This window comes from Cordyceps militaris (assembly GCF_000225605.1).
Source record: "Cordyceps militaris CM01 unplaced genomic scaffold CCM_S00004, whole genome shotgun sequence".
In the NCBI taxonomy this organism is placed as follows: Eukaryota; Fungi; Ascomycota; class Sordariomycetes; order Hypocreales; family Cordycipitaceae; genus Cordyceps; species Cordyceps militaris.
The window spans coordinates 3058732-3081821 of NW_006271972.1; the positions used below are offsets into that span (position 1 = coordinate 3058732).

At 54.7% G+C, this 23090-nt stretch overlaps 6 protein-coding genes across 6 annotated transcripts; 1 reads left to right on the forward strand and 5 right to left on the reverse strand.

Annotated features, from left to right (window-relative positions):
* Nucleotides 1-594: 594 nt before the first annotated feature.
* Nucleotides 595-3897, reverse strand: CCM_05989 (Breast cancer suppressor protein BRCT; the record flags this gene model as incomplete). The annotated part of the gene is made up of 1 exon (XM_006671133.1): nucleotides 595-3897. The coding sequence occupies one exon, from the start codon at nucleotides 3895-3897 to the stop codon at nucleotides 595-597; it is 3303 nt and encodes a 1100-aa protein (XP_006671196.1).
* A 1245-nt stretch (nucleotides 3898-5142) lies between these two features.
* Nucleotides 5143-6764, reverse strand: CCM_05990 (uncharacterized protein; the record flags this gene model as incomplete). The annotated part of the gene is made up of 3 exons (XM_006671134.1): nucleotides 5143-5230; nucleotides 5459-6114; nucleotides 6225-6764. The coding sequence occupies 3 exons, from the start codon at nucleotides 6762-6764 to the stop codon at nucleotides 5143-5145; spliced, it is 1284 nt and encodes a 427-aa protein (XP_006671197.1).
* A 3871-nt stretch (nucleotides 6765-10635) lies between these two features.
* Nucleotides 10636-10984, reverse strand: CCM_05991 (uncharacterized protein; the record flags this gene model as incomplete). Its single annotated transcript, XM_006671135.1, has 2 exons — nucleotides 10636-10814; nucleotides 10885-10984. The coding sequence occupies 2 exons, from the start codon at nucleotides 10982-10984 to the stop codon at nucleotides 10636-10638; spliced, it is 279 nt and encodes a 92-aa protein (XP_006671198.1).
* A 1643-nt stretch (nucleotides 10985-12627) lies between these two features.
* Nucleotides 12628-14901, reverse strand: CCM_05992 (capsular associated protein; the record flags this gene model as incomplete). The annotated part of the gene is made up of 1 exon (XM_006671136.1): nucleotides 12628-14901. The coding sequence occupies one exon, from the start codon at nucleotides 14899-14901 to the stop codon at nucleotides 12628-12630; it is 2274 nt and encodes a 757-aa protein (XP_006671199.1).
* A 1181-nt stretch (nucleotides 14902-16082) lies between these two features.
* CCM_05993 (zinc finger protein DHHC domain containing protein, putative) lies at nucleotides 16083-17417 on the forward strand (the record flags this gene model as incomplete). Its single annotated transcript, XM_006671137.1, has 1 exon — nucleotides 16083-17417. The coding sequence occupies one exon, from the start codon at nucleotides 16083-16085 to the stop codon at nucleotides 17415-17417; it is 1335 nt and encodes a 444-aa protein (XP_006671200.1).
* A 497-nt stretch (nucleotides 17418-17914) lies between these two features.
* Nucleotides 17915-21954, reverse strand: CCM_05994 (myosin-5; the record flags this gene model as incomplete). The annotated part of the gene is made up of 3 exons (XM_006671138.1): nucleotides 17915-18228; nucleotides 18285-21670; nucleotides 21761-21954. The coding sequence occupies 3 exons, from the start codon at nucleotides 21952-21954 to the stop codon at nucleotides 17915-17917; spliced, it is 3894 nt and encodes a 1297-aa protein (XP_006671201.1).
* Between the last annotated feature and the right edge of the window lie 1136 nt (nucleotides 21955-23090).

The window sequence follows — 23090 nt, forward strand, 5'->3', positions numbered from 1 at the left end:
GAGAGAGAGAGAGAGTTGCCAAGATGAACTCAAGCATCAGAAGACGAGCAAGGTGGAAGCACTTGGCTGGCATGAGATGAATACGAGGGGATAGGACAGGTCAAACAACGGCCCAGACACAGGAAAGCAAAAGATGGGCAAATATATCTAATTACAGTCACACGCAATTCTCAGCAAAGGCATTTACTTCCAACGCTGCTTACACCTACACCAACTACCATCATAGGATCCCATAGAGCATTATAACCCAGGCAAATATATTCTCAGTGCCACCCTCCCTCTCAAATCCAGGGTAGATATGTATTTGTGTTCCTATGTACATTTGGTCCAAGCCGACACCATTCTTCGTATACAATATTGACCAATCTGAGCCTCCCCCCCCCCGACTTCCGCTGATGTGTACCAAAACGAATCCAAAAGAACGCCAGAGTACTTGGACTCTAAGAAGAAAATGACCCCCTGCTGCTTTGTCTCGGGGTATCTTTGCAAGGAAAAACAAACACGATTGTGCTGAAATGCTAAGCAACGCTTCATCTTTCTGACGTCGACAACCTGTTTAGTATCGCTTGTTGTAGTCTTTTTTGCGTCGCTGTTTTAGTACCAAGACTTGGATAGTGGGCTAGCAATCTTGGGAGCAAACTGCAAGCTCTTGCGGCGAGCCGCCATTAGGCGCATAAGCACCTTTTCATCTTTATGAGAGCTCAGCATACCCATACCCACGCCCAACTGATCATAGACGCCGATGCCGCTCGACTTGGGCGGGCACGTCCTCATAAGCATGTCCTCCCGCGAGGGTGACAGGCGGCTGTCATTACCCTGCGATGGTGTTTCAGGCTCATTAGTTGCATACTTGGATATTGCCTCCGGGTTCGGCGTCTTGGGGACCGGCGTGAGGATAAACTCGGACCACTCGATATCGTCGCCTTCACCCTCCTGGCCTCCTGTCTGCTCCGGCGGCGTCTGCATCCAGATGCCGCTCTGGCGACGGTTATACGAGCTCGTCTGCTTCGCCGGCGTGCTGACCAGGGTGCCATTGTTGTTGGCCAAGGCCTTGGGCTCCATGCTCTTGCGACGACGGGCGCCGCCGCGGGGCACAAAGGCTGTGTCGACAAGGTACGGGCTCTCGTCGAGCCACTCATTCTCCTTTTCGCAATCGAGGACCCAGCTGACGCCCACACACTGCACGACACCATTCGACCGTCTGACCTTTTCCATGGTCCTTTTGCCGCCGTCTTTGAATACCACGTGCGTGATTCCGATTCTATTCGAAGACGACTCGGCGTGAGACGCACCGTCTGGGTTCCAGCTCCACGTCTTGACACACTTGGCTCCCATTTGCGTCAGCAGATCCACAAAAATCAGGCTGGCATCGGCTCCTTCGCTGGTATGGACATCGACAAAGACGACTGCGCCACGCAGGAGAGGCGAGCTGGCACCACGTCGGGGACTGCAGGCAGGGGTCCCCATGTTCGACCACATGTCACATTTGCTGGCAGAGGTCGCAGGCTCATGGTCCATGCCGTACACGTCAGAGCTCGTTTTTTCGGGAGAGTAAGAGTTGACAGTAGCACTCTTGGACAAGTTTCTGGTGCCATTGTGAGGGATACGCGAGGTGCTGAAGCGGCGAAACGTTGTTGGGCTCGACTCGTCCGCGGGCTTCAGCGGTACCTTGGTTGTTGTAGAGCAGTTTCTCATGACAGACCGCGCAGGTGTTGCCGGTGGCCACATGCGAAGGCCGTTGAGGGCAGGATCAACAGGAAGCTCATTCTCATCACCATACTCCTGGCTCGCTTCAGATAGGGAGTCGGAGAAAGACTTGGCCACGCCCCGGTCGGCACACGGACTCTCGTGCAGCAGCGACAAGTCCTCTGCTTCCTGCGCGAGGGCAAGGTCCTCACCAGTGACTCGGATGTCCTCGTCAAACGATGGCTCAGAGATTTCACCGTCTGCAATCTCGCCACTGTCTTCATCCTGCTCCTTCTGGGTCTGCATCTGATCCTCAAAGAAGCTCGTCTTCATGGGAGACGGTTCAGCGACCGGTACAATGGTCAAGGCACGCCGCAGGCCTGAGGCGCGCTGAATGGCCTCATTGGCGGGGGGTATACCTTCAGAAGACCAAGCGTTAAGCGTGTGAGCCAGACTTGTAAGACCCATAGTGGACCGCCTTTTCTTGTTGAAGCTCGGTGTGAATGTAGACAAGTCCTCGTCAAGGCCCAACTCATCGTCAGAGTCGGACATTGTCGTCATGTCGTGGCAAGGGTCGACATCCTTGTCTCGGAGCTGAAAGCTAGCACCTTGCGGTGTCGCTACCCGCAGAGGAGTAGTCACAGCTCTTCTGACCTCGGTCAAGTCAACCGAGCTATCACCAGAGCTAAAAGACTGGCGACTGGGCGTCATGTCGAGTCTCGGGGTCGCGGCCCCATCCACCTGCTCATAAAAGGAAAACGTGTGCACCAGCTCAACCTTCTCCGAGTCCTCATCCAGTCCCTCGTCGGCATCGTCGCGCGGCACCACGTCAGACAGCCGGCCGTTGAAGTAGGATTCGATGACGGGGTTCGCGAGGACCTCCTCCGGGAAGCGTTGAGTTGTTGGGTTTTCTTCAAACGTAAGCTTCTCGGCGGGGCGATGAGAGTCGGTGAGCACTGACGTGGATGCCGCAAAAGGTTTCATTGCAGGCGTCTCGCAAATGGCAGCCAAAGGTCCCTCCGACACGGGCTTGAGGCTCCGGGGCGCCGCACGTTTTGCGGGAGACTGAAACAACGATGCTTTAAAGGCGTCCTGGTTGCTCTGTGGTTTGCTGGTCAGGGGGAAGGCCCTGCCCTTAATGGGCGACGGGGGCCGCTTGGCCGGTGTTTGGAATAGTGCGTTTTTGGATGCTGCGCCCGTCTTTATGGCATTCTCTCTCGAAAAGGCGTTTGACTTTGTCGGCGAGCCTGGGAACGCAATACCGCTCATCTTCTTGGCCGGGGACTTGAAGGTGTCTCTGGTGGGTGATGCCGGTGGTCGCCGGGGAGGCGAGCCGAGGGCGACCGTGGTTGTCGCCTCGGGGGGGCCGAGAATAGCTGCATTGACCGTAATCGTAGAGTCTGCGTCCTTTTCAAACATGACCGGATCGACGCTCCTCTTCACCGGCGTCACATTGACCGGCTCCGTCGCCCCGTTCCTGCGGGGGCTCCCATCACCGGCCAAATCCTCCTCCAGGCGCAGTACTGGAATCTGTGTCACCTTACGCGGGCTCAGAGGCTTCTTCTTGTCCGCCGCAGCAGCGCTCATAGCGCCCTTGCTCGCCGGCGTTGGGGGCCTACGGGCCGAGCGGGCGAGCCGGTGGGGGTGGTCGGCGTCCTTTTCCGCAACAGCGACGCTCATGTTTTCCTTGTCCGGCTCGTCAAACTTGACACTCTTGTTGACGACTGGTTCGCTCACAGTGACTGCGGGGCGAGACCGCATCGCGCCCGTCGTGGCGGCGGTCCTCTTGGCCGTAGAGGCTGTGGATGTGGCCGTGTTTCTCCGTGGGCGGCCTCGCGCGGGGGCGGTCGGTCTGGCGGGCTCTTCCTTGGGAGGTTGCTCCACGGGCGATGTTCTCGTCGTGGTGCGTGTGGCGCGTGTGGCGCGTGTCGTTCGCGCAGGTTCGGTGCGCAGGGAGGCGGCAGCAACGGCGGCGGTGCCCGTGGCCCGGCGGGGACGGCCTCGTAGGCGGCGAGCGCGCGCCTCGCCCTCGTCGTCATCGTCGTCGGATGGCGACTTCCTCTTGGTCGCAGTTGTCATGCTTGCGGCCGCGGACCCGGCCGCCTTGGCCCTGGCGGCTGCAGTGACAATCTTGGTCGTCCTCACGGCGGTTGATGCATTGGCCTTGGCCGCGGCTCGAGCTCGCGTTATTCGTTTCGGCGGCGAATCCATTGGTTGAGATGAGAATTGCACGCAAAGGGGAAGCGCGTGCCCGCCCTGCTGATGGTTTTCAGAAAAGTAAAAGAAACAAGGCAAAAAAAGCAACAAGAATTCCAATGAGAAATGTCCAACGAGCTTGCGGTGCGTGAGCAACCTAGTCCATAGTTGTGGCTTTGTTGTCGCCTGCATCAAGCGTGTTTAGCTACATCTGTTGCTCGGCAACATGAAAGGGCCCACTTGATCAACATGACTTTCATCATCAAGGGGTGGCACTTGCAATCGATCTTGCTCTTGAACTTGAGTGTATTTTTGTCAAAAAAGTCATTCAACTGCCTCTTTCGCTCTGCTCGCTCTCCTCATGCATATCGATTTTCTCGGTGCCCTCCTCAACTTCATATCATCCAGAGCCGAGCTGAAGAACTGAACCCTGCTCATAAACCTATCTCAATATACCTGTTCATCATCATGTATTCCTCTATAGTTCTCCTTGATATAATTCTACACCCGTCCCGGCATGTGTTTATTCTTCCAACATGTAAAACTATGCAAATACTCCATCCGCGCCATCAACGCCGCGCCGCACCGTCTTCTGTCTCAGCCCTCGTTGTATACGTACACAAGAACCCCCCCCCCCCCTGTGAAACAAAAACAGTCGCTACTACAATACTGCAATGCAGGTCGCCTGTATCCTAGACTCAACACACAGACAAATTGTTTGCATCGTACAACCAGTTTGCTCACCACAATTCCCCAATAGCCCACAGCCGCGAAAATCTCATCGCCCTGGCCACACATAACTGACTATACATGATAAGCCGTGTAACCAGACAAAGAACACATAATTGAAGGAAACCAAAGGCAAGAAAGGGGAAAAAGGAAAAGCAACGGAAAGTGCCATCATTTGTCGTCGTCGTGGCCAATGCATATGCAACTCATCTGAATGGGGCTCTGAATGGACCATCCACTCGAACGTCCCTGGCAGTCTCCGGAATCAGTCGCAGCCATTCGTTCCAGCTCTCAACATCGACATTCTCGTCCATCAGTCGTACGTTGAGGCTAATTTGAGGCATACTGTCGTACGAAAAACTGCTTCGGTGGGCACTGTGCTGGTGCATTGGGCTCAAGAAGACCGACGGCAGCCTCGAGTTGCCGCTCACCATCATATGAAATGGCGTTGGAAAGCTTAAAACGTTTTCATTTTCGGGCTGCCGGTCTTGCACAAGCTTCGGGTATGCGCTCAGCAAAATAGCATGCAGCTCAGAGACCGAGAGCGGTTTTGCGCGACCAGCGCGTATCCTGAGCTGTTCCGCCAGTGCCTTTGTAAACGTGCATCGCCCAAGCGAGGCTACATGGTCCTCCGATATGGACGCCCCTAGAATTTCCATGACACCGTGCTTTCGGAGGATCCTAGAGCATGGATAAAAAGCGGCATCCATGATCACCAAGACATCAGAGGATGCCTGTTCCAGTGGCTGCTGTAGAGTGCTCCATCTCGCCATCGCGGCTCGTTCGAGATTTCGAGAGCTATTCCGGTGAGGACAGGTACGTTGGGGGTATTTGGGCGAGGACTTACCTAGCAAGACACATTTCTCTATTTTCGTCCAGAAATGTGTGCCCTGCATAATACACAATTTTCAACACATCGCGCCGGTCATCCTCCTCTGCAAATCTGTCGAGTGTTCTCGACAGCCATCTCCAAGTATCCTTGGCAAGTCCATACTCGGTTGAAGGTATCGTTTGTATTTGAAAAACGAAGCGGTACTGCTTCTCAAACACATCGGCTAGCTCTCGCGTCGCTCCATGTACGTTTGCTGCATCATCGTCGTCTTGCCATACTAGCAACAGGGCTCGGGCGTCGAGATATCGACCGCGGTTCGTGGCCGTCATCAGAATATTCGCCGTAGTCTGAAGGTCATTCCGAAAAGACTCAATACCAGGCAGTGAAAGGGATTTCTCGAGTCTTGGGCCCGATGGCAAAGGCGTTCGTATTCGTGGGTCGCTCAAAGATAGTCGGCTTCCATGGTGGGACGCAGACGACCCGGCGTCAATATCCATATCCTGTGTATCCGATGTCGACATTACCGGAGGCTCTCTCACAATTGCCACCGGGCTTGTTGACCCTCCGATATGTATCGATGATGGCGCAACATCTGACATTGCAGGACTATGTGAACGATTGAATTTATGAACAACATCTTCCCACGTCATGTCGTGATGGCTCGGATGACACTATTCGGAGACGGCAAGTCAGTAAAACATGAAACAAACATCAGATGCCGTCTAAAAGACTAGAATTCCAGCGCCTTGTTCGGGCGATGCTTTCTTCAAAAGCTACTCACGGCAACTCTCCGGCGGCGGCAATCGTTGCACGCTCCAAGCTTCCTGATCAATGCAGCCCGCTCTCGAGATTGTTGGGAAAGAGGACCAGTACGTCTCCTACTGGCGCGCCGGTTGTTAGAGACGTCGGATCCGTCTTTTATAGAGAAAATAGACTGGTGCAGGCTGGGGGGGGTGTCGGCACTGTACGATGTTGTGTTGGTCTCGGAGGAAGCCAAGGTAGCTGCAGTGGCTGCAGTAGCCTGTGTCGAGACAGAAGAAGCGGTATCATTGCGCAGTGGAGTGGCCGACGTCGCATAATGCACGAGGTGTACGGAGCCTGCAGAGGGTGTTGAGGGCCGATGGTGATACCGACGAGTTGCCTCGTCATGCTGCGATAGCATGGCAGGATGTGATGTAGGCGAAATGGACGCTCTAGCATCCATAGCCGCATGCCCTTGAGAATGCCCCTCCGTCGTACGAGGCTCCCTGGGATTCATTTCTGGCGGTACTGTCGTGGAATGTTCGGCTGAAGATGCAGATATACCGGGGATTAATTTCATGGTGGCGAGTAGCAACAACGAGGCGCGTGGTGTCAGCGGCCCATGATTGGCAGAGTGAGCTGTACGAAAACGGCCGAAATTTTCAAAATCAAGCTCAAGTATTTGAGTGAGCCACTCTGTGCTCTGATCATCAACTGGTCATCCAAATGGCGCCAAGTGTCGTTTGCGATTATAGAATAGAACTGGTGATGGCCAGCTAGATGGTTGATCGACCCTCGAGTTCGTTCCGGCTAGGGTGAACTTGTCGCGATTGAGCACGCGCGCGGGATGAATCTGATCCCTGAATAATGAATGAGGAGAGCCAGAACTGGCCCGACTATATAGCAACTTATCCCTCTCGAAGAGGGTGCCTCGTCGCCAAGGTGTATGGCAATACTCAGAAACCCCACCAGCACCCAGTGAATAGTAAGCAAATGCCAACTATTATAGTAGCAATGGTGACAGAAACGACAAGCCACGAGGGCTGGGACAGGATGGGGCGAAGAGAAGTCGTTTCTCGAGATATCGTGTCGATGGGAAAATATCCCAAATATGGCTGCAAAGTTATAGATACTTGATGCGGATAGGACTGGGTCGTTTTGGTGGTGGTTTGCTATAGCCGGAACCGGGAATGCACGGGGCGTTGTCTGACAGTAGACGAGGACGGATCTCAGCCCCCAGGAGACGGGATAGAGGGCAAACAAAACACGAGAGATGAAGGAGTGGTATGGGTAAAGATGTAGGAAGGCGTAGAGAGGAGGACAAATATCTTGTCCGCCGAGAGCATTACTTCTTTGGGCAGGCTGTCTGGTGGAGTGGTTCCCGGTCTGCTTGTTGGAGAAGAAGCTCTAGGTAGGGCAAACGGTCAGAGGAGGACGAGTCAGAAGGGAGGTGAAAGACAGGAGCAGGGAGCCGAGGAGCGATATCCGAGAGGAAGCACACAGACACACACAAGTTCTAGTGTTTGTGTGCGACAACAGCTGGCGTGGGCTTGTGTCGTATAATTGTTTGCATTGACAAAGCTTCGACTGGAGCTGGATATCGAGCCAGTAAGAAGGTAAACGGTCAGGTCAGCAACAACGATACCGAGCTAGTTAGCCACAGTACTCCCTACCAAAGAGGGCGCTTTGTCAAGACCGGACGTGAGTCGCAAGCAGCGGCTTAAAGACAGACCTCGGAAGGTTAGAGCATGATGGATTACACCTGAAATGGGGAGCTCCAGTTCCCTTCAGACGGGTCCGGCGGTCTGGCAGTGATACGCAAGAAGGTACAGAGTCAGTATGTAACTAACACCTCTCTCCTTCTGGAGAAGGTCCCCACGTACGACGGAGCGTACCACTGACCAGTACCTTCCCTACCGAAGAAAGCTGCATTGGGATGGGGTGTGTATGGATGTATGGATGTATGGGTGTATGGGCGTATGGATGTATGGACATGGCTGTATGAGCCCACCACTTAGCAGGCGGCGTTAGCCCGGTTCCTGCAATCAATGCCAAAGTAGGTTACTCGTCGAGCCGGTCGGGCTTGGGGATGGCGGCCTCGTGCATTCGTGGGTGGCATACAAATTACTGGTGTCTGCTTGCGTGGGCGGTCGCAATGGCAAGTGCTGTACAGACTGCCAGTGAATGGGTGTCCAGCTTCCCTCATGATTCAGCTCGTCTGCCCGCCTGCTTGTACATGGTCGGTCAACCAGTTTTTGCAGGCACAGTGACCACCTGGAGTGGAACAGGTTTGGTCAGGAATCTAGGGTAACGGCTACAGTTTGGGGTCGGGGATGCACGCGGCGGACCGTGGTTGTATGGTATGGGTTAGCGTTTTAGGTCCAGGAACAAGAGACAGGGCTCCCTGTTTGTTAGCGGGCGCTCTCTTGCCTCACGCCGCCCGCAGGGGCCTTTCGCGGCTGAAGGTGGTTTTCTAGTTAATTCTGTTCCATCATAGTTGGAAGCGGGATTTGATCCCAAGCCCGTGCTCGGTGCTTGTTCCCTATCATCTGCGTCAAATCATCTCCTAATAGTCAGTCAGCACGAAGCGGGTTGACGTGACTGTGACCACTGACCAGCCAGCCGGGCTCGGTGACGGCACTGACGGGGCTCTGGTACGGTAAACCCTCACTGCCGGCGGCAGAATGGCCTGCCCCTCACACATGTGGCTCAATCAGCGTTGAGGAGGAGGAGGAGGTGTTTAGCTTGAGTCCATCGAGACACCCCTCCTCCTGCTCAGTACATTGTCTGTACGGGTCGTACCAGGACGTGGTATCAAGTGCGCTCTGCCAACGGGCATCACTCCCTTTCGGATGATTATGGCAGTAAGAGCGGTTCCATAGGGTCATGGCTGTGACGAAATGCCAAGAAGCACCAACACTTTCCTGGCCGTCATGGGGAACCAGTCGCTCGTGCTTGCCAACTGGGGAGGCGAAGCCGGAGGCGGTTTCTAGCTCCGTCCTAATAACACTAGCTCGTGCTGCTGGTGTTTTGGAAGGCTACGGGAAGGTGAGACCGAGACTAGTGTGGCGCCATGCAGAGAACCTGGGGCTGCTTGGACCGGAGGATGCGCGGGTGCGGCGATTCCTGCATGATAATGGCTGGCTGCCGCTATTTCACAACCTGGCCGCTTGTTGCAGACTCGGCCAGCTGCGCCGTCGTAGATCTTTGAGCATCGTGGCAGCCCCATCGGCCCAATATGCAGGCTCAGAACGGAGAATAGAACATGGCCATGCCGTGGCCATGCATGAATCATGTAGATGCTACCGCGTCGATGGCGCTGGTCCGGGAATTCCGTGGGCTATGGAAGAGATTTGATGATGCGGGAGAGGCGTTCAGCTAGTTATTGCACTTGTTGCACTTGTTTATCCGAGGCTGCAGCCGGTGTTTGACGTGCAGGCATTGTATAGTTTTTGGAATGAGCACTTGTTCCTTCCCAATTTGACAGGAGGTGTTTCATAGTGCCCACTATTCACTTGTCAATCGACGAATCGCCAATAACGAACGCTCCATGTCTGAGAAAATGCTTCACTTGATCTAGTTACTAACGAACTATGCCGATGCAAAGACAACCAAGACTCAACCGTTGCACGACCGACCAGATCCGGGTTGTCCCACCGTTTGACCCCAAACAAGATGATAAGGTCCAGGTATAGGGTATACAAAACAAACGCCTTCGACCAAGAGCTTTAAATCCTCGGATATGTTGCATATGAAAGACGATTGGGGTTGCTCCTGTGGCATGCAGATGGAACCGCCTTGTTGACGCCATTGCTAACCAGGTCCAGCTGGCTACCTAGCTATCCCTGCCAGTAATAATAATCTCCCGTGCGAACTTTGTAACTAGTTATGGAGAACCGACCAGTATCGCAGAAATGATTACTCTGTAGATTACGAACCAATCTTACTAACTACCATGTAATAGCTATCGCAACACTCACAACTACCCCGCCATGATCCATCATGATCATGGATGGCTGTCCTTCTCTCGTCTCTGGATGCCACCCCATTCACCAACCTTGTGACCGAGATTCGCCAGTGCTATAGGCCTTCGCTCCACCTCGCCTCTCTTTTCTTCTGACATTGTTCGTTGGCAGTTTGCGGCCTCTGATAGGATAGCTCGGCACATGGCAATCAACTCGGCATGGACAGCCACACGCCGACAAAAAGGAACCACCAACAGGCTTCGCATATGTATTCTGGCTCGAACGACTCCATCTCCATACTGTATCGTCAACAGGCAGGTGTTCCGCACGCACCCCTGGCCAGCCAATCATGAACCATTCTCTGAGCGCATCATTCTGTATCATGTATCCGTATCTTTACCCCGATGCCACCACCCTTGCACAGCCCAGCATCTGTAACCACGGTTGCGCATGCGTGTGCTTGTGCCCTGCAGACAAGGCCGATGGCTACAGGGCAACACCTGAACAATCCAGGACGCAGGCGAATTGGCCCGAGGCTATGCTCTCATACCAATCAAGAGTTTGGTGTCCTCCCGGGGCCCTGTCCGGATTCCAACAATGACCGTTTTGGCCATCGGCCACCTCACCACTAATAAATCGGTTCACATCGTGTCGCCGAGAGTCTACTGGTAACTAATAAAATGAAATAATATATAATAGTACCTAACCATCTTTGTCACCTTGAAATGGACGCACCGACCGCATGTTCCTCCACCCATTGTTGTAGAATTGTCTTGACCAATGCCCGGCCAAGATGGTCCCCCCGCCGGTCCGTTCCAACAACCTCCGACGCCATTCTTGAAGCAAGCATTCACGACAGAACGCGACTTGACGCCTGTCGTGTTTCACCCAAAAGTCGGCCCCTGGTGGAGAATTCTGGATTTCGCTTTATTATTATTATAACTATTATAAACTAAATAATTAGTAATTTATGAATTCGTAGCTTGGTCGCTTTCCAGCAGCAGGATCTGTGATACGCCCCCAAAGCCCCCCCAACTGGTCGTTTCGGCTGACACTTGGCTGTAGGAACTATTCCCTAGGCTATATAGGCTCGGGTGCCCTCAAGATTCAAGATTCTGTGAGCAGCGCAACTGCCTGAGAGGTGACAGCCAACTGCCATTGCTGGATTACAAGCGCCTCATCACTCGTCACACGCTCTCGTATACCTGATTCGGTTACAACCGAGCTAGCTGCCTGTCTCGATGCCAACCGGACCGCCCAGTTCGTTTATTTTATATAGTACATGGAGGTTCCTCGCCCACATGATGATTCAGTCCTCCGCTCTTGCCATGACAATGTCCGCAGGCCCTGACTTGGGCATCAACGCCACAGCACAAGGCGTCCAATCCTGTAGTTACCTCGCATACACCCCCAAATAGCTTGCTTTAAAATGTTCGCTGTTTCTGGAGGCTTGCAGGCACACACACGCGCGCACTTTATTATTCTCTCACAGCCCGCCCTACCCGCTGGCACTCCTCACACCAGTTCCAAATAGAGGGCCATAGAGGGCCTATCAGTGCCACGTCTTCAGCTACAGCGGACTTCGGTGCTAATTAGTACGGAGCAGTATCCTGATGTAGTATGCGGTCTCGCTAGCCCCTGGCAGGGATAGGCCATCGTCGTACCCACGTGGCGCTCCCGAGCCCGTCTTCCCCCACCACACCCTTATTATTAGTTACTGTAGACTGAGGAAGCCGTCATGGAACATCATGGCAGGGGGCACGCCGGCAGGCTTATTTTTGTTCCATCAGGGCACGAGCGGGAATGGAAGCCTTCTGAGCCATCCATTGCATCCTGCACCGTGCTCAGCTTGGCAACCGCTGACGATGATCCTGGCGGGTTGTTGAGCACACCAACAGCAACCAAGCCACTGCCGCCTTGACAATTCAGCTGCTAAATACCAGGAGCATTGTCGCATTCGCTTCGTTTTCGTCCCTGCGCTTGCATCGACCTTGATTAGAGTTCTTTGCTGCTGGGACCATTGAGCAGGAACTCTGCTGTCAGACGCAGGCAAGGCCCATGATATCCTCGCCATGACTCTAAAAATATAACAAGGTTTATTAGATCAGGGCCCTAAAAAACCAAAGCGCACAGAACCTTTGCGGCGGGCGCTTCAGGCGAACCGTTTTTTAGCGAAATGTATAATTTGTCCGGATACCCTTTGATATTCGGGTTTGCCGCTTCGCTTCTTCCTCTTTGCATTGAGTCTTGAAATTTGATCAGACTAACCAAGCCGGGGGTAACAGGAAGAGCGAACTATAAATTAAGAATTCGTTAGTAATAAAAGAAAACTGGTAGTATGGCATATTCACGAAAGGGGAAAAACGTACCGAGTTGAACAATGGAGGAGGATTAAGACTGGCAAAAAAAAAAAAAAAAGAAGAGAAATTCAAAAGATGAATTGATGAGTAAAAATAAATTTATATTACAACCACAGCCTCACCCATGACCATGTCCTACTGGAGCGGCTGCCGTCCGTACACCGATTTCGTTGCGCCTGTCGTCAATCAGCCTCCCCCACTCCATCAGCAGACGGGAGAGGTAGAGCTCCTGGTCGCGCTCACGGAGCGCCTCTTTGGCCCAGAACTTGCCCTGCTGCGCGATGCCCCGCGAGTCCATGACGCCGCTGCTGCGTCTATCCTCGAGCACGGTAAAGTACGAGAGCGTCGTGTGCAGCGCCTGGTAGCGCACGTCAAGCGGCGCAAAGTGCACCCACGGCGCGAGCCGCGACGTGTACCACGTCTTGAAGATGGTAGAAATCACAGGCAGGGCCTCGGTGCGCAGCGTACGCCGCGTGCCGGGCGCGGGGCCGTCGTCGTTGTCCACCAGCAGCACAATTTTACTGTCGCCGGTGGTATCCTGTCGGCGCGTGTCGGCGTCATCACCGAAGAGCTGCTTCACGGTGTCGCAGTCGTGTCCGGCGCAGGCCGTATAGTCTGAGAGGCCGACGTCGAGCGGGAGCTTGCTGTTGACGGCAGCGGTCGACCGCTTGGCGTATAGCCACCGTCGGACCTCGTCCACCATAACGGGCTTGATCAGCGTGGTCTTGTCTGCTGTGCGCGGCCGGGTCAGCTGGCCCAGCAGCCGCAGCTTGTGGTGGCCGCGGAGGTACTCTGGTGTGATGGGATTCTGACCGATGGAGCCCGCCCACGAAATATTGTCTGATCGGTCCAGAAACGGAATATCGGGCGCGTCTCCATCCTCTCCCTCCCCCTTCCCCGCTGCATCGTCGGGCCACAGCGGCAGCAGCACGTCCGCAAAGTGCGCCGTCTTGTAGAGGCTAAAGAGTGGCAACAGCTTCTGCACAGGTCTCACGTCAGGGCCTGCCATGTAGAAGCCGTGCAGGTTCTTGAGATCGGGCTGCGCGCAGAGCGAATCCAGCGACGCGTGCCAGTCTGACATGAGCTGCAGGCTCGAGTGCAGCCCCGCGCAGCGCCTGCAAAACCTGGCCGTGTCCCACCAGGGATTCGCGCGCGCGGCGGACTTGGGCGGGCAGGCCTGCCGGAGCATGGCCCGGAATTCACCTGCCGTCAGCGCATTCTTGTCAATTCCCGATCCCGCCAAGCCCCCCCTTCTCTTGTCGAGCGCAAGGGACTGGTTTACGGCTGCTGCTGAAATGCCGGCCTGGCGGGCAGATCTTCCCGTGATGACATCAGCAGCGGAGGCGGCATCCTCTGACGCGGCGGCGCGGCTGTAGGACCACCGGGCCTCCCAGCGGGGTAGGACCCGAGGGGTCCGGGCCAAGTTGACGGGAAGAGTCATGTCGGGCAGGTGGGACGAAAAGTTGTTGGCCATGTGCACGAGGCGTGTGAGGATTTCCGTTCCAGCGTCGCCCGCATCATTGCGCTCGATGGAAGCCGCGCCGTTTTTAATGACGATTGACGCCACGTCGGGAAGCTGAGCGGCCTCTTGCACGGCCTCGCGTAGCTGCGCTGGGGTGAGGTGCCAAAAGGGTGCCAGATCCTCGTCGATTTGTGCAAAATTGTCCCTGATCTTGCTTCGGCGGAGTTGGGCATACCACTCCTTGTACTGCGGGGGCGCCTTGCGGCCCCCGTGTCGGTCTTCGTAGATTCTGATGGCGGTGCTCGAGGTACTGCTAGTCGAGGCCTTGACGAGCCAGTGTCTGTGGCTGATTGCACTGTCGTACAAGAGTTGGTTGATGGGATGCCGATTGTCGTACAAGGGCACATTGACCAACAAGGCGTAGACAGTAGCCATGAGAGCGATTAAGAAGATAATCCAGTTGAATAACCCGCGGGGAAGATGCACAACAGTTTTAAGATGCTGCGCGTAGGTGAATGTTATCGTGGCAGCGGCTACTACAAACAGAGGGAGTAGCACGGGAGCCCGGAGGAGATAGTCCCATTCACCGTAGCGGCAGGCGTTCACGGTTGCTTGCCATAGCCCCGCCATGGATGTTGAAATACCAACTGGTCCGGTAAGATTTGTATCGGATATCCATAATGAAGCTGAAATCACGAGGACCGACAGCACTAGGCCAGCTATCATGATGTCGTAGCTGTATGGAAAAGCGACGTCGCCGCTGGTGTCTTGCACAGGTTTCCATATAGATCGAAGGGTGTCAAACACAAAAACGGACAAGGCGGCGAGCGCAAGTACCTTTGCGATGGTTTGTACGCGGTCCTCGGCATGTTTGCCCCAAATCAATTGCTGCCAGGACAGTACAGCAATAGTAACATCGAGCAGGAGCATTCCTGTCAGGGAGTATGAAACTAGGGAGGGACTGTCAATTGATGGGATACACATATAAGATGACGGGGCAGATTGATTTGCTGCGATACTGGCAGCGACAGCAAATAGGAAAGATATGATAAAGTGGTTGACGTAGCGCATCCTGTCACTTTCGATCCACGACATCCAATCATGAAACTCGCTATGCCACGGGTCATCGAAATCGCCATATCTGACATCTTGAAGCTTGTCTCGACAGGATATATATTGGTAGACGACCAGTGCAGGCCAGAGCCAATACTACTTCCCCTGTGATTAGCTCTCACGCGAACGACATGCACCGGGGACGTGCGTACCTCAAACCCAAAAGAGCTGCACTGCTGCTGCGTCTGGACAAAGAGGAAAAGTTCGATGCGTGTCGTAATAGCCCATACCAGCACGACTACGCCCCATCTGCCAGGGCGGTTTGGACGAGCCTCTTCCAAGCCGTTTCGTGGGCAAAGTTCGTCGTCATCAAGGACGAATGCCGACTTGCGGTGGCTTCGGCGAGTATTGAACAAGGCATCTATAAACGGACTTGTTTTTATGTAATGGGAAATGATGAAGCAGATTCCAGACGATAGGAGCAGAAGCAAAATAGCAGATAGATGCGGTCGACCTGCCAGACATAGGTTGGTGTATGAGCTAGGCGGTAGGGAGGGAGGGAGAGCGTCTTACTAGGCAGAGAGTGATTTTCCCACGCCCTAGAAAATAACCACAGTGACGTGATTGTACTATTCCAATAATTCTTCAGTTTTGTCTGTCAAATTGAGTTGATGGGTTGACGTCTCTAACCAGATAGGCGCGATGTGCACCAGAGAAAACGCGTGCATGGTGGGTTGGTGCGGTTGGTGCGCAGAGGTTTCATGAGATAGATAAGAGGATCATGGCGTGACGGATTCCATAATCGGCAGGGAGCAATCAGCTTGTCTCAGACAATGGAGAATTGTGCGCTTGCTGTTAAGATCTCGGATGAAAAAAGGGTTTGAGTTTGAGATGTAGTTATTCAGGGGGTTATGTAATCGTCCCTTTACATACCTAGGTAGGTAGGTAGCACTTGCGTCACTGCCGCCACTCCTCCTCGAAGCTCCATCGGGCAGTTGCCCTCGCCCTCAGCTCCAAACCCAAAACAAAATCCGCATTGCCAATCGAAAACCCCCGTGATGGCCGGTATTGCGGACGCCGGCATCGTGCAGCGGGTGGCCATCCCCGGCGTGTGCCTTCTCATCGCCTTTCTCGGCTACTTTTCACAGTACATTCTCCACGACGAGTTCCTCGCCCCCGGCCCTCCAACCACCGCCGAGACACTCCTCTTCAACGCCTTGCTGCTCGCGCTGTGGTGCACCTACGCGCGCACCTGCACCGTCGACCCCGGCCGGTACACATTCCCCGAACCAACGGCCCCCGAAGTCAGCAAGGGCGGGCGGTGGTGCAGCAAGTGCGCGGCGCCCAAGCCGCCGCGCGCGCACCACTGCCGGCACTGCCGGCGGTGCGTGCCCAAAATGGACCACCACTGTCCGTGGACGGGTAACTGCGTGTCCATGACGACGTTCCCGCACTTTGTCCGCTTCCTCGTCTACGCCAACCTCGCGCTGCTGTGCCTCGGCTACTTGCTGCTGCCGCGCTTCGCCGCGCTCTGGGCGGACCGCGACCTGCCGTCGTACCTAGGCCCGGGTGTCGGCACCCTCGTCGCGCTGGCGCTCCTCGCGCTCGTCGGTGGGCTGACGGCGCTACTGCTCTTTATCATGCTCGTCACCACGCTCCGCGGCTGGGTCCTGAACCAGACCATGATTGAGACGTGGGAGCAGGACCGCCACGAGACGCTCGCGCGGCGCGGTGGCGGCCGCGACTGGTGGGACATTGTCGGACCCGACGGCGCACCGGTGCGCTTTGAAAAGGTCGAGTTCCCGTACGACGTCGGCTTCTTCGCCAACATGGCGCAGGCTATGGGCACGCCCGCCTTTGTGCTGTGGCTCTTCCCGCTCGCCGGCCACCCGCGCGTCTCACCGCCGGGACAGCGCGGCAGCGTCGGCTGGACGTGGCCGGAAAACGGCTTCAACCGTGTCGAGGGCATGTGGCCGCCGCCCGACCCGGACAAGATTCGCCGCGCAGCCCGGGGGGATCTGGCGGCAACGAGGCGCGACTACGAGGGCGAGCTGCGCGCGCTCGACGCGGACCCCGAAGCACGCAAGAAGGCGTTTCAGGAGCGCCAGGAAAAGGACCTGCGACGGAGGCGTAGGGCTCTCCTCGCGGAGCTGGAGGAAGCGGACGGCGTGTCGGCCGAGGACAGCGACGGCGGCGACGACACGTATTCGGACGACGAGGCGGATGAGTGGGCCGACGGTGACGGCACCGGCGAGAAGCTGGCAGATTTCGGCGTGGATGAGGACGAGGTCGACTATGACTATACACTGACGCAGACGGACGAGGACGAGGACGTTCCGCTAGGTGAGCTGCTACGGCGAAGACGAGCACAAAAAGCAGATCATGAGGAATAGTGTACAAAACAGTTGCTTACACGGCAAACAGCGTTGGAGAAAACATGTACAACACAATTGCATAGTAAGGAGTTGCAAGAGATAATCGGATGGGTGCTGGACGTTCTTGAGCATCTACATCCCAGGGCGTTTAGCGTTCGAAAGTAGAAGAACAGATTACATGTAATCACTTTTTCTAGGTTGGCGATTCATATTGCATAGTAACAAGCATCGCCATATTCTTTGTAATTCGAGTCGCTGACATCTGTGTCACGACTTTTGTTTCCCAAATGTGCAAAACTCAATCGAGACGTATACACTGACCGTCGCTTCTTTTATTCGCTCTTCGTCTATCAATCTCTTTCTCCTCTCCCCGGTTATCAACGTATAAGAAAAGAATCCTCTACTACATACATACAAAAAAAGTTTCCCTGTTTCCAGGTAAAAGACATAATCATTCATCAAGACATGGGCCAGACCAGAAAATGCGCAAAGTTTCTCCGTACTCCAACTTTTCTTCACCAGTCCTCGTCTTGCTCGCGCTTTTGCATGGCATTCTTCCTCGCCAGCAGGGCATCCGCCAAACTGCCGCCGAGGCTGGGCGTGGGCGTGTTGCTGCGGCTCGTGTCAGACCCGCCTGCGCCGTTTAGGCTCATGCCCGAGTCGCGGTGGGACACATCCAGCTTGCGAGCAGCCGCCGGTCGCTTCGCGGGCGGTGCAGGCGGCGCGGGCTTGGCCCTTACGGAAGGAGGCGGTGGCACAGAGGCTTGCTCTTCTACGTAGGCAGCGGGCACCCAAGCCTGGCCATCCGAGTTCTTTCCCAACCACCATCCTATGAAATAGTCAGTCTTTGTGAGCTCACATGAGCTAGTGGGGGTGAGGGCGCACCGTTATTTTCCTTTTGCACAATCTCAATCAGTTCGCCGGCAGCAACGGTGAGCTCATTATCCCTGCTTCCAGCAAAGTCATAGAGAACTTTGGCCATAATCTTGGGCTTCGTCGGCGGAGCGGCAGGGGGTGGGGGAGGCGGTGCTCTGCTGGCACCGGAGCCGTTTCTTGTATGGCTGGGAAGGACCTGCTGGAGAGCGGGTTGGGCCGCCGGCTTTCGAGCAACAGGCGTTGGCACGACGGCGGCGACCGGAGTAGAGGCGGCGGAAATGGCAAGGGGTGGCTGGGGAACCGAACGTCTACCTGCAGAAGGGAGAGGCTGTGCTTTTCTGTTGGTCTGCACTCGTGAGGGGCGTCCGTTCGGGCCGCCAGGCCGGATAAGCTTGCCACGAGTGATGGGTCGCGGAGGAACTGGCTTGCCCTTTGGTGTAGGCCGTGATGAAGAGTTGGGGGGCTCTCCACGTGTGGTATGGATAGAACCACTCTTGTAAAAGTCGGCGCGCTGCTGAGAGTCCTTGATCACCTTAACCTGCTGCATCTTGTTGGGCTTTTTGGCGTATTCGATGGATTCGGCGATCCTGAGGTTGAACCCGCCCGGCATGACGCGCTGCATCTGAGTAAACAGCTCGGTCTTCAGAATACAGTTCATCAACGGATCGGCCTCCTGGGGAGAGCCGATACCCAACGAGAACCAGTCGTCCTGCGCCGCCGAGGCTCCGATGAACTTGATGGCACCCAAAGGAATAGCCTTTTCTACCAGAATTTGGGGTTGCCCACTAACAAGCGCTTGAACAATCACGTAGAATTTGCTGTTGGTAACGATGATGAGTCGAGGGCTGGGCTTACTGGAGCGACCAAATTTGGCTTCCAGAATCTCGGCGCGGCAGGAAAAGACTGCTCGCTCGTTTGCGGCCAAGTTGGTGGCTTGCCTGACTTGAGCACCAAAACCGTTTGAAGCATTGATTCCCAGGTAATCTCCCAGGAAGCGACGGGAACCGAGAACACTCATCCTGCGACGCTCCTTGCGACCCTGAAGTACGCGGTGTCCTTGGTCACGCAGCTGCAAGTACTCGGCACCGGTCCTCTTCTTGCGCCACACCCGTTGAATACGAGTGGCACTTTCGGCACGGTAGGCAAGATACGCTCTCCACATTCTCTGGATACGAGTGGCCATGTTGTGCCAGTATCTGTCTCTCATATGTTCCAGAGCAAACAGTGTCTCGGGCGCCTTGATGAAAGCCTTGGTCACACCCAATTGCCATTCTTCCTTGGGAATGCTCGTATCCTTGAGAATCTGCTTAACGGCATCCTCATATGATCCCTGCCAAGTATACTCGCCGGCATAGGATGTAGCTGGAGATAGCAGGAAGAACCGATCAACGAATTTGTCAAAAGATTGACGGTAGGCAAAACCAGCGCGACGAATGCGGACGTTTTCTTGTAAACCGAGGTATTTGACTTGGTGAAGGACGTTGGGACTGTTGTACTCGGTGGGCGACTTGTTCTCGTTGGGCTTGATTGTTCGAATGTATGAAGGCTGGCACTTCATCAAAGTCTCTACCAGCGCGTTGGCCGAGGAGCGAATTCGGTCACCAGCCGAAGGAGGCTGCTTGCGATTATCCTGGTCGACCTGCTGGGGGAAGAGAGAATGTACGAATTGGTTACCACTCTTCTGGAACAAGTTGAGCAGACCCTTGAGGAGCTGGTCCTTGTTCTTGTCCGTGATGCCATCAACCGTGTAGGCCACATCACCGGCGTAATGCTTAATGATGAAGTTGCCCTGTCGAGGCGTTAAATGGGCGTGCGACATGCCATTAATGCTAGTCATGAAGGTACGATCGCAGGCAGCGGGATCAGCGTGTGCGGTCTTGGTGGCATCCTTCATTGCGGAGAAGATTCCAGGGGGGCGGACCTGCTCAATCAATTCGCAGACGACCTTGTTGTCAAAGTATTGAATCGGCGTCCATTGAATCTTCTCACGGGCATATTCTTCTTGCTCCGTCTTCAAAGTCAGCTGAATAAAAATCTGCTGTAGCTTTTCGTTGACGTAGTTGATGCAGAGCTGCTCAAAGCTATTCTTCTCGAAAATCTCGAAGCCATAGATATCCAGAATACCGACGGCGTTGGCGGTGGCTTGTTGAGACTTCAGCGACTTGTTGATGCGGGCCACAATCCAGTCAAAGAGGTTGTTGTAGAGGGCCATGGCCAAGCCGTCACGAGTCGAGGTCGCCTGCGCAGGGTTGGCGGGCGACTCGATAACTTCACCGCTGCGAGGGGTAAGAATGCGGATGGTTATGGCTTTGATTAGCTGTTCTGGAGTAGTTTCTAGCAGGTAGGCGGCAAAGTCGACGACAGAGCTGTCACGTACTTCTGCGTTGCCACTCTGGTCCTCTTGGAACTGAATGTTGCCGATCCATAGAATGGTGGCCAGCACGCGGAAGACCTCGTCTTGTTCTGCTTGCGAGAGGCCAATAACCTTCATCGCGTTGAGAGTATCTTGAAATTCGGCCAGATCGTCAATGCCGTCGACCTCGAGACACTTTGAGCGGCTGGTGTACAGATAGGTCTCGGGTTTTTGAATACCAAAGAGCTCTTGGTACTGGCGAGAAGCGCCCTTGGTGAATTGGTAGAAGATGTGGAAGTTTCGCTCGTTTGCTATCTGTCCGACGACACGGGACTTTTCGAGTAGGTAGTTGGTAATGTCGGCACCAACAGGCTCCCCTGTGGAGTTGAAGTAGATTTGGAGGTACTTCCCAAACCGCGAGGAGTTGTTGTTTCGAAGCGTCTTGGCGTTGCCGAACGATTCCAGCAAGGGATTGGTGGCCAGCACCATGTCCTTGATTCTTTGGATATCTCCTGACTGCCCGCCGGAGACATTGGCAATGTACTGCATGATGCGTTTGGCGGCTTCGGTCTTTCCCGCACCCGACTCCCCGGAAATAATGACGCACTGGTTCTCGTGGTAGGCCTTCATATTGTAGTATGCGGATTCGGCAATGGCAAAGACGTGCGGGGGCATCTCCAGGCGGTTCTTGCCGCGGTAGCTGTCGAGGACCTGGTCGGTGTAGATGCCTAGGTCGCGGAAGGGGTTGACCGAGACCAAGACATGACCGATGTATGTGTAGATTTCGGCGCCCTCGAACCGCTTCTTGAGGTTCTCGTTGATGGCTTCGTTGGACACTTTGCTGAGGAGGGTCAGGTCAGAGACGCCAATCTCCTTCTTCTTGGTGGTGTCGAAGGTGGCCTTCTTCGGTTTGGCGGCGCTGCCGCCGCCGGCCTGCTGAGCATTGCGGGCGGACTTGTCCTTAGGACGCCGTGAGATACCCTGAGAGGCGGGATCGCGGTTAGCGGGGGAAGCGGGAGAGCGCGCGGGGGTTGCGCATGCGCTGGCGAGATCCTACCATAGTTGGGTGAGGCTATAGCGAGGGGGAGAAGGGGAGTTTCGGAATGGAAACGCTGTCAAACGACAACCATGCAACAATGAGTCTTTATTTGCGACGTATTCAAGAAGAAAAGTATCACGATGCACGCGCAACAGAGAAGAAGGAGAGGAATCAGGCAGGATGCTTAAGATGGGAAATGCAAGGTTGGTTGGTGGGCTTGAAGAAGGGCGGCGGGCATCAAATCGGGTGCCTGGCCCGACGAGAGCCAGTGACGAAAGACTTGGCATCGTTGCAGACGCCGACCTTTTCCCGCCACAGCGGCACCGCCTCAATGCCACGCAAGTGGCGCGCCAACTACCTAGACACAGCTTACGCAACGAAAGTCTAGGGCATTAGGAGCGACATCATGAAGAATGTAATTTTGCAATCCTGCAAATTAGTATTTACGGCTTTCAAATCTCTGATCGCAACATTTCCGAATGATTTATTTTCAGCTAGATGTCTGGGCGACGAGCTGTGAGCAACAACCAGCACCAGCCACTTAAAGTATATGTGGCTGGGCTCCCCGCTACTTTATTCCTCAACGCAACGGCAACATCAAAGCTATCGACTGAAACACAGCGTCGAAAAGACATAAAAGGAGGGGGTGGTATTTAAATAAATTAAGAAACATAAGCAGGATATATAGAACAATGCAGACAAAGTTAAGTAAATAACCAGAATAGATGGGGGATATTGTATCAATAGCTGTTATAGTAATCCATGGCACACTCACTGCCACTGTTAGTGGTCTTGATCGTGTTATATGCAGATAATTGTATCCCTCCGTCGATATCTCTCACAGGAAACCTCCGTCACGCGCCCATGTCCCTGCCAGCAATGCACCCTGCCAATGTTTCTGCCTCTGCACCGAGTCAATGAATTCTCTCCCGCCAACGTGAATCCTTTCCTACCAACGGGCCGCAGGACGAGAAGCCACAGCGCCATCGAGCGACAGGCCACTGTAACTGCTGGCGGCTTCGTTGCGGGGGGCGCATCGCCAGAGTGGGGTGCCTGAGGTAAATTTGCTACAGGTACTCTAGGTACCTTGGTACTTGGTACTCAGGTACCTACTACCTCCTACCTCTAGGTACCTGTAGGTACCTAGGCGGGCGGAGAGTGGACAAGAGGTACCTCGGCGAGGACCTGCGGCGACTTGTACCTCCTCACAGGTAACGACCACAGAGCCCCCTCCAGCTTTCAACAAATGCGCCTTGCTGCAGATGCACCCTGCAGCCGGCTCGTTGTTGTCCATTTAATAACCATCAACACCCCCGCCTCTTGTGCTGCGCATCTTTCCCTTTTCAACGCTGTCCAACCCTTTTGCCGGCGTATCTCTTTGCGACACCTTGATACTAAAGGTCAAGACATCTTGCACGCGCCT